General features: G+C 38.8%; 1 protein-coding gene across 1 annotated transcript; it reads right to left on the reverse strand.

Annotated features, from left to right (window-relative positions):
- Nucleotides 1-640: 640 nt before the first annotated feature.
- On the reverse strand, nucleotides 641-10,446 carry LOC108678750. Its single transcript, XM_018167215.2, has 4 exons — nucleotides 10,187-10,446; nucleotides 6,346-6,472; nucleotides 5,955-6,119; nucleotides 641-5,536 (listed from the first exon to the last, which is right to left on the reverse strand). The coding sequence occupies exons 1-4, from the start codon at nucleotides 10,349-10,351 to the stop codon at nucleotides 2,973-2,975; spliced, it is 3,021 nt and encodes a 1,006-aa protein (XP_018022704.1). The 5' UTR covers nucleotides 10,352-10,446; the 3' UTR covers nucleotides 641-2,972.
- Nucleotides 10,447-10,453: the final 7 nt, after the last annotated feature.

A 10,453-nucleotide genomic window follows, 5' to 3' on the forward strand; every position in this document is an offset into this window, starting at 1 on the left:
CCACGGTCAGGCACTGCGAGGTCTTTGGTTGGGCGCTCAATAAAAGTGCTCCTAGGAACGCGATATCCTATAGGACTTCCAACGAGTACAGACACCGATAGGGGGATTGATAATCACCCTGAGGGGGATTACCTACTGAAAAAAATCATTCAACACTTACATTTAAACTACGATGACATTAACGTTGCGTACCACAGCTATATCGAAGACAATGATGGGTACAATTGTTATATTGAACAAAAGGATGGTATAATAGATATACCGAAGACAATGATGGTACAATTGATCTTGTGAAGACAATATCAAACACCCATTGATGCGCACTGATTAGCTGAGCCTCGTCTTACTTTTCGTCGTTCTGATCCAGAAGAGAAATTAGTGAAATTAAGTTGATACATCAACATATTATGTGAACGCAATGAAGTTTATACATCAACATGTTATACGAACGCAATGAAAATGATACATCAACCTGTTAAATGAACGGAAGGCAGCTCGTGAAGTTTGTCTACCCCTGATTCAGAACGTTATGAATTCATGCCCCATTAAAATTTACAGAAAACTTCTAACTGATCCGAAAAATTTAATGGAAAGTTGAAATGTTCTAAGAAACTAAGAGGCAGGCTTTGAAACTACGACATGGAATAATAAAAATATAACTGTAAACCTTATTTCTAGGTTTACATTATCTCCCCTTATGTAGATAGAGTCGAAAAACTTATACTACAAAAAATGTTGGTAACAAATACAATAAATTGATTAACGAACCCCCTTAGGTAGCATAGACACATACAAAAAGTATGTGAAACTTGTTTTACAATAAATGAAGATAGAAATTCAATAAATCTATGAGCAAAACTCATTTCATAGAATAGAGACAACAAAATAAAAGCGCACTTAAAACTTACTAAGAAATAAATAAATGCAACAATAATATGAAAGCTTACATTTTATCGTTAGAAATGTACTATAATTTACAAATAAAATGTGCTATAATTTACAGCAAATCTGCCACGCCTGAATTGTCTTTAGGAAGCTCAGCGCTCGCACGCACCTCCCGCCTCCGCAGCTCCGTTCCCCCAGCAACACACGCAAGTTTCTTCCTTACTTTGAAGAGGCAAACAAAACCTCGACAAAATAATGCTTACGAAGTGTACAGCACATTACTACGATTCTAGAGACGACTCTAATATTGCAAGTATTTATGGCCCATGTATACTTAACCCTCCTGTTGTCTTGGCATCAAAATGACCCGCAATTCCAACACTATGCCCAGGAGGCATGAGGCGTATACCAGGAATGAAGACAAGAGGAGGGTAAATAATATAGGTCTGCAGGAGACATATAATACCAAGTATCTTGATTTTATATACTCAGTGTAGGCCATCAGGTTCTTTTTATGTCAAGTATACAGGCTTTCCATATTCAGGAAAGGCATGTAGGACATGTTATTTAAAGTACATAGGTCTTAAATACTCGTGCATGCAGACCTATAGAGCATATCTACACAAAGTATGTGGGTCTTCTACACTGAACATTTATTGCTAACATGAGAGTATAAAGGACATCGCTACCTCAAGGCTTATATAATGACAACTGACTAGTGGCTTAGGTCTTAATACAAAGGTACTATACAGACATTATATCGACCAAAATAGAAAAAAACGATATTGTTTAGAACAGAGCTCGCTAATTGTGACGCAGAAGCGAAAAGACTTGCCAAATAAGTAAAAAAAGGAAAAATAAGTAAAACCAAATCCCAAAAATTAATTAGTAAAAAACTAAAACTGATATAAAAAAGAATAGCATTGGCAGTATCGTCCCTTTCTTCAGATAATTCATGAATAAAAGCATATTGCCGCGTAATAAATGGCGATGGTGATTGCAGTAACTACAGCAGTCAATTTTTTAATTTCGTCCCAAACTCAAATTCGAAGAAAAATCAGTGTAATTTTTAAACGCAGGAATTATACTGACATGCCGACTTTCCAGAACAGAAGAACGGAAATTTTCAGAGTGAATATCAACGCAAACAGCAAACAGATGTTCAGCGCTACGATCCTGTATCCTGAATACAACCTCCTGGAACCACAGAAATTTAACTAAATAAATGCGCAGAGAAAAATATGCACAAGTCTGCAGCGCGAACCATGGAGCGTATGCAATAGCCATAAAATAATAAGAAGCAAGTAATATACGCTGCAATACGAGAAAAATAAATAAAAATATCAAATTAGAAACGTACACCTTTTCGTCATAATAATCTAATCACAGATAAAATATAGCAAGTTACACATGAGTACCGTAAGTCAATAAAAATCTGAACGTAAAGCTAACAGAAACAATATGCGGTCTTGCAATCCAGTAATTTTTTCAGACAATTTTAATAAAAATCAAGGACCAGTTGGATTATGAGAAGATTTCGCCATTTTTGTGGTGTCTATCGCACCATGAAACAATCGTGATGAACGCTTTTTATCAACAACGTATTACATTTGCGCAAGCTGCGTACTTCCAAGCGTTCATGCTAGGACAAACATAATGATAATAACAGAGGCCATGAGCTCAGCAGGCAAAAATTTGATGGCAAATTAACATTTTCTCGGGTAAAAACTAACAGAGATCAAGTAAGTTTAATATCTTGGCTTTGTTACTGTGAGTGAATCTTGCGAAAGAACTGAGCAGCTTGCTTTGGAATAAGAATTTAAAAAATTACAGGCTTGACCTGAATAATTCACGCTTCTTTTCGAAAGGCTAAGAAGATGGAAAGTTTATTACCATTGAGCAACAATGAGTGGTATAACTGGTATAGCTCGCGAAACAAATCAACGTAATCAACGTTCGTAAATCAAATCAACGACTTACGAACAAGCCATTGTACAATAACGACATAGCACAGCTACATTGTATTAGACACGATTATGATCACTAAAAATAGTGGGCGTATTTGCGCAAGAACCATGCGGTGGCATTTAGTCAATGAGGAGCGACTGGCCAGCTTCCTCGTGCTCGAGGCTGTGCATGTGATGAAGCTGACGGTGCTGACTACGATCCAACGCGGGCTTCTCAGCTCCATAATCGTCATCGAAACTCCCAGCAAGTGACGACGCTCGTCGCATTCCCTGACGTGACATCTCCAGTCGGTCGTGCAAGTCGATGTCTTCGTCCTCCTCCTCGTGCTGACGTGCGAGGTGGTACCCATCACTGGATGGGTCAGTGGTCATGCTGCCTGCAGCACGCCTGGTGCTGCCAGGTCCTCCTGTGCTGCTATTGCCTCCATTGAAGTAAATCAGGCACCACGAGACCAGGAGCAACAACATCGAAGCAAGGCTCATGATCACCAAGATGTAGGAGTAGAGATGTGAATTGGCAGCGATATGAGTCAGGCCTCCATGAGTCAACGAGTTGCCGAATGATGTCAAAATGATCATAATTGCGCACATTTTGTGGGTGACGTGCATGTATTGGGCCATCCATAGCAGGCTAGTAGGAAGAATAGGAGCGAGGCCAAGCGCAGAAAGGATGATGCCGGACCAAAGAAAGTCTTCTTTACCGAACGATCCAACACACAAGAAAATTGTTCCTAATGTTTCTAAGAAGATGGAAATACCAAGCAACTTGCCTGGCTTGAGACGAAGGCAGCCGGAAAACAAAATACACAAAAATCTTACGATGCAGACTAAGCCCCAAAACAAAGCTGGTCCATCGATGCCCTTGTCTAAAATTCCCAGACCGCTTCCTTCCGAGTTGGATGCCAACAAGTGGTGAATGGCTCCTTCCAAAGCCTCGGCAGTGAACATGAACAAGGAGAAGAGCACCATGAAGAAGGCGTAGCGCGAGTGAGAGGACCTGTCAAGACTGCCCTCCTCTTGTTTAGATCGCGGTTCTCGTGGGTTGTGGCAAAGTATTACCACGAAGATCATGGAGTTGATCAACACAAACACGCCAATGCAAATAAATGCAAGATGAATTTTAGTAACTCCGTATCGTTTGAATTTTTGAGCAATTGTCTCTATAAATTTGTTGTCATCAGTGATGTTACTGAAAGTTCCAGGCTTTTTTAGCAATCGAACAATTGAATGAATTATTTTACTTCCATTTGATTCTGTATCATTTAGTGGTTTCGTATCATTAGTTTCAAGAGGAAGGCTGACCGACATTTCGGTTTCAGGTTCTTTCAAGTCAAGCACTTCAGGACCTTGAACCGAGATCGACATTTGTTCGTCCGAGAAAACATTTTGTTGATTCATAGGCTTCTCAAACAAATGGTTACTAACACTAACAGCGTCAGGCAAGCGGGACGGCGATAGGCTGATAGAAACGCGTTTTCGGTCAGTTTCAGCCGTTGAACTCATAGACTCGGATACGGCATTGTTCAATTGGAGATCGGAAGGTGACAACTTACTGGACATTTGAAGTTTATAAAGGGCATCAACAGCACCGTAAGGAGAATCGTCGACAGCAGCTGGAGACGTAACGTCTACACGGGATGGCAGTGGAGTAGTGCTAAGGAACTTCGGATGCATTTGATTTTCAATGACAACCGCAGTGCGAGGCGTTGTAGAACTTTCCAGTGATTGCACCGGATCAATAGATACTGATTTATTTGCGGTGTCATTAAGAGCCATTAAGGCCTCAAATTTTGTATTGTTTGGTGCACTAAAATTTCCAGTTTCAGGCTTAGTTCCTGAAGAAGAACCGTTGACTATAGGACCAGGAAGCAAACTCTCATTTTTCGTTAAGATTTGAGATTCGTTAGATGCAATGGACACCTCAGTGGTAACGGCGATAGAGACGGCAGCAGGAGCGTCGCCAGACTGTGCACCTGGTGCAGGTTTCTTCCATTGGGAAGTGTCTTCGTTCTTGACACTGGCGCCTGTGTGAGAAGGCTTCGGTCTCACAGGTTTGGTGCTATTATTGATAGGAGCTGCGACCGTAGATGCAGTGGCAACAGCTAAGTCCACACTTCTAGAACTAGAGAGAGTCCCGTCTGTGCTGTTGGACGTGCTATTCAAATTCTGAGATGTGGTAAAAGTTGAATTTTGAACAACTCCAGAATGGTTTTGCACAGGTGGTAGAGTAAGTTTCAATAGATCATTTTGACTATATGTCATAAGATCAGCTTCCCTTATTCTTCGAATTGGAACGAGAGTCCTCGGAACGCGAACAAGATTTTCATCCTCATAAACATCACTTCTGGCGTCTGGGATTACATCGAGATCCTGAGCAGTGTGCTGCAAGGCGGCATGTGAGCTCGGTTCAAAAGGCAGCAAGTTATTGGTGCTGTGAAGGCTGGTGGTCGCTGGTCCGCCTGAGGGCAAAGTGAATGGCATAATGGTGCTGGTGCTGGTGGTGGTGGTGGTGGTGGTGGCAAGAGCAACACTGTTGTTCAACACCGGCAGATGCTGGCCAGCAAAAAAAGGATGGATGATAACCGGTGCAATGAAGGCGCCTAAAGCATAACTGAAATGCAGAGCTTGCAGAGAAGCTCCACCTCCTTGACGTCCCCACAGGTCCAAGCAAAGGACGTTGCCTCCTGAAAACAGAAGAAGGAGGTTTGAAAATTATATAAACATTATTAGTCACATCAGACTGAATGACATTGGCTTGACCTTCAACATTTGAAAAAGTAGTTCAATTCTATGCATAAATTTGTTAGTTACAAACAAGCTCTCTCATAATATTCCTTTATATGCAACTGAATATTAAAATTAAATGCTTAAATAAAAATAAATGATTCATTTATGACAGTAAACAATTCGACTCATTGTTTAAGTACAAAATGAATAGAATTGTGACTAAATAGATGTACTACATATAGCATAGATTGTGTGGCAAAAAAAGTCTTGATATGGTATTTTTATGGGGAAATCATTTATTTTCCTGGATATTTTGGTAATAGTGAAAGGTCCTTGGTTTGCACAGGAATTTCAATAATGGTGAAAAGTGCTTACCAGTGAAGAGGAAAGCAATTCCTGCACTGATGGCCACAAGTGTAGACCGCATCCACCAGAGGCTCACAGGGATAGTGAAGGGCAGGATAGAGACACTCACACTAACCCACACAAGTGACACAAACACTAGGAACTGACGGTTGTACCGGTCAAATAACTTGGAGCCTGCAAGTAAGAAATCAAAACATAAAGAAGAGAATTAAAATTATTTATAGATGTCTCCATAAATTGTGCTTGATTTTTATTTCTTAAATATAAATACAAGGATTTGTTGCTAAATAGACAACATAACATAAATCATAAGTAATTAATAGGTAGGTAGGTACTAATGATGAATATGAACTTATTTTCTCGTGTGATTGAACCCTACCTATTTCTGACATGAACATACCAAGCAAGCCTCCACACAATGCTCCAATGCTGTGAGCAGTGAAGGTGTGCAGTGCTTCCCACTCTTTAACTCCCAGCCATTCTTGCACTTTGATTACAGGACCTCGACTGATGGAGCCACACAAACCCTGCATATATAAGAGCAATAAGTTAATAATTTACAAAATCAGCAGTTTTACATGGTATATACTTGATTTGAGAATAATTTCATCATTACAGTAATTATAAAATGATAATCCTGTCCTTACATTTAATTTCATGACTGAGCATTGCAATTATACACAAATTCAAGAGTTCTTGTGCACACTTTTCAGTGTTGATTGTATTGGAACAAATAAATAGCTCATTAATTTCAATATGCTATGTACACCAGATTGCTCATACACATTAAAATTCCAGCTAACATCAAGTACGGTACCTATATAAACCCTACAACTGTAGGTTTTTTAATTAAAATTTACAAAACTAAAAAATGATAGCAAATCTGCACAAAAGATGGCCAATTACCATAACAGCTTGGCTTCAGGCATCAAATGTCTCTACTCTCCAAGCCATGATTTGAGCTTTTTTTACTACTATGTAGCCATGGGAATCCCACTAGATGTAATATTTCCTAAATATTCACAAAAAGCATAATTGGGTATGCAATTTGAAATTTCTCAAAAATACCATATATGACTTTAAAGCCTTTCTATATAGTAATAAGTAGGAATTTTCAGAATTTGATTGGCTTTGCTAGACATTCATTTAAGAATCAATGTTTATACACTATTCCAAACTGTTAATTTGAGCATAACACAGAAAAGGATTGCTAGGAAGCCAAGATTCTACATTAAACACAAATTGATTGATTTATATACATGTCCCTTTAGAAGCTTGAATTTTCAAAGAGCTTAAATACCTATTCATAATAAATATATTATTGACCTCTGCCAATTGGTCAATAGTGACTAATAAGCTGGCTATCATATGGCTAATGCGGAATATTAAATATTAGATAAAATTAAAAGAAAAATTGGAATTGAGCCATTTTTTTATTTTTTACAAAATAAATTATGCAAAGACCATGATAATGGGTAGAATTAAGTGGTGACAACTGACAAGCATGGAGATTTTTTACTTATTTGGGCTGCTGCCTATTTCAAAGAATGCTGGTGCTGAAGCAGGTTTGTTAAGAGGAAAATATCTACTTTCTGATTTAGGAATTCTGAGCACTAGAGCATAGTGACGAACTAGAAATTTTTTAGAATAATTTCATTTTCAATTCCCCCATCTACTCATCATTTAAAATAATTTCTTGTGTATGATAGTGCTGGTATTCATGATACTTTACTAGTTTACTTACAGGACTCAAAAATGAACTGCAGAAAGAGTCTGAAAAAAGTCTCTGCTTTGACATTACACTAGAAAATTGTTGCAAATTTATTTATTAAATAGATCATTTCCATAGAGAACTCAGGCTCAGAGCTAGAAACATGAGAGCTCTGGTACATTGAGCAGCATTTACAATAAATTAATTATCATTTTCCTAATTATCAATATATGAACTGGGAACCGAATTCGGGAAGGAGCCAGGCATGGAATATATCTACTTGGCAAGCCGCGACTGAATTTTTTGAGCCGTGGTTTTATGGATTTGCCAGCCGTGATTCCATTTTTTCAGCCGTGAATTCCATATCTTGGCCATGGAAAGCCATTTACGAGGCACAAATTTATTGACAAAGTCCATGCACATGTTACCCCAAATCTCTAATTTTACCTTATAACAGTCAAATGGAAACAATAACGTTTGTCTTTACTGTTAGCTGAACATGTGTTAATGCAAGATTGGAATTTTCCAACTTGTTTTTGAAATTTTGTGGCTCTGACGTGACAAATTTTTAATACAATTGGAATCATGCACTTTTGTTAACAATTGGATATGAGGTACCGTAAAATGGGGTAACTTAGGCCACTTTTTTTATAAATGATGCCATTTTTTTACTAGCTAAATTAAACTTGAATTGAAACACGCAAAATACAGGTCTATACTCTAGCTTCACTCACCATAAATTGCTGGCTCCTGCCTCTCATAGTCTTTATGTAATTTCAAAAAAGTGATGGTCTTTGTTACCCCAGCTTTTGGGGTATCTTAGACCGGGTGGTAAAATCAATTATATTTTTTGGTAAAATAACTCCAAATAACTCCAGGTTTTGGTGCATTGTAGTAGAACTCTTCTAGTTACATATGCAAATGACAAACTTGAGGAAAGTGTCATAGTTTGCAAATGGGGGGCACTGCCCCATAATGGGGGAAATGTGACTACCTAATGGCAGCCCTGATGGGGTAAATATTGACTGGCTTGGAAATTAAGTTAAAATTACCATATATAAGACTCTGAAAGAAGATAAACATAACTAAGAAAAAACATAAATAGGCTGTCAAACATAAAATATGTTATATATGGTAATTTTATATTATCTTCCAAGCCGGTCTATGTTACCCCGTCAGGGCTGACATTAGGTGGTCTAAGTTCTCCCATTTGGGGGCGGCACCTCCCATTCGCAAACTATGATACTTTCCTAAAATTTGTCATTTGCATATGTAACTAGAACCCTTCATTAGCTGCGGCGGACTCTGAATTACATCGATGTTTTGTTCATTTTTGAGACCTCAATCAGTTAGAAGAGTTCTACTACAATGCATCAAAACCTGGAGTTATTTAACCAAAAAATAAAAAAATTGGAGGGGGTAATCTGACAGGCTTTAAATAATAGCTTATTTTCTTGGGTCACATTTTTAATTTTTTAACCTATTAGATATGCAAAATTTTTAAATCTTTCTATTGTGTTATGTAGCCTCAGTATTTGGCCTTTCAGGCCCATTGACAAAATTTTTCTATGTCAAATAGTTTTTGAGTTTTGGGTGGGGTTTTTGTTAAAAAAAACAAAAAGTGGTCTAAGTTACTCCGCCGGTCTAAGTTACCCCATTTTACGGTAATTCATATGGTGGATATCTCGCAGTTCCAGAAATGGCAGGAAACCTCTAGTCACGGGCTCAAGGCCCTAAAGATAGATGTTTTTCAGTCTTGTGTTAATGCAGTCTGACGCTCTGACCCCTCTGAACTCTGAATTGACTGCAACTATGTGCGATCTTCAACAAAAGGTTTAAGGTTATTTTGTTAACATTACGATGATTATGTTCTGCATATTTTGGTGGGAAGGGACGAAGGGTAAAGTACCTAATGCAGATTGCAGAAGTTGAGAGCTGCAATATTAGAGCTGCAATATTTCAGAAAAAATTGGACTTTTCCAGCCCTGCTGAAGGCCTACATTGAGTTATAAATTTTGAAATTAGAGATAAAATTGAGAACATTCATTCTCTACCATACCCAGGATGGTGCCGTTTTCCGCGGATTAATCCGGCGTAAACGAGACTCCAAGCCCTTCTACTGGCGTACAACGCGGCGTACAAAAAGCTAAAATAACGTTATTGGCGCACACGCCCGGCGTACGTCCGCATCTGGCTTGTCTCGACCTCGACGTACGTCTGCATCTGGGCGATCTGGCTTGTCCTGACGTACCGTACGTCCGCATCTGGCTTGCCTTGGTGTACGTTTGCATCTGGGTGATCTGGCTTGTCCTGACGTACCGTACGTCCGCATCTGGCTTGCCTTGGATCCTGGCGTACTGGCGTACATCCGAAAACGAACCTCCGGCGTACACGCTGCACCTTCCTGACCATGGATTCTCTAAAGCAAAATTTTTAGAATTTACATTGCAGATTGAGATAGGCAAATAAAATTTAAAATACAGTGATATATTTCAGAAAGAAACAGATTTAGTAATTAATGTAAACTCACCAGTCCAATAAAGGCCACGCACAAAAACAGCGTCCGGCTGAAGAGCATAAATGTTGGCAGAAAACCAGTTGCATTATAATGATGACGGTTTCTGGTGTTCTTCCCTCCAAGTAGGCCAGCTTGGTCGAATACAATGTCCTCTTCAAATGGATCGTTATCATCCATATTTTAAATTTTATCAGATGACTTTTGCCAATGCCACTGGATATTCATACGAAATACGAATGTCACATTCTCCACAAAAACGAGAACAGCAATCAACAGCCA

Source organism: Hyalella azteca, unplaced genomic scaffold, assembly GCF_000764305.2.
Source record: "Hyalella azteca isolate HAZT.00-mixed unplaced genomic scaffold, Hazt_2.0.2 contig15432, whole genome shotgun sequence".
Taxonomy (NCBI): Eukaryota; Metazoa; Arthropoda; class Malacostraca; order Amphipoda; family Hyalellidae; genus Hyalella; species Hyalella azteca.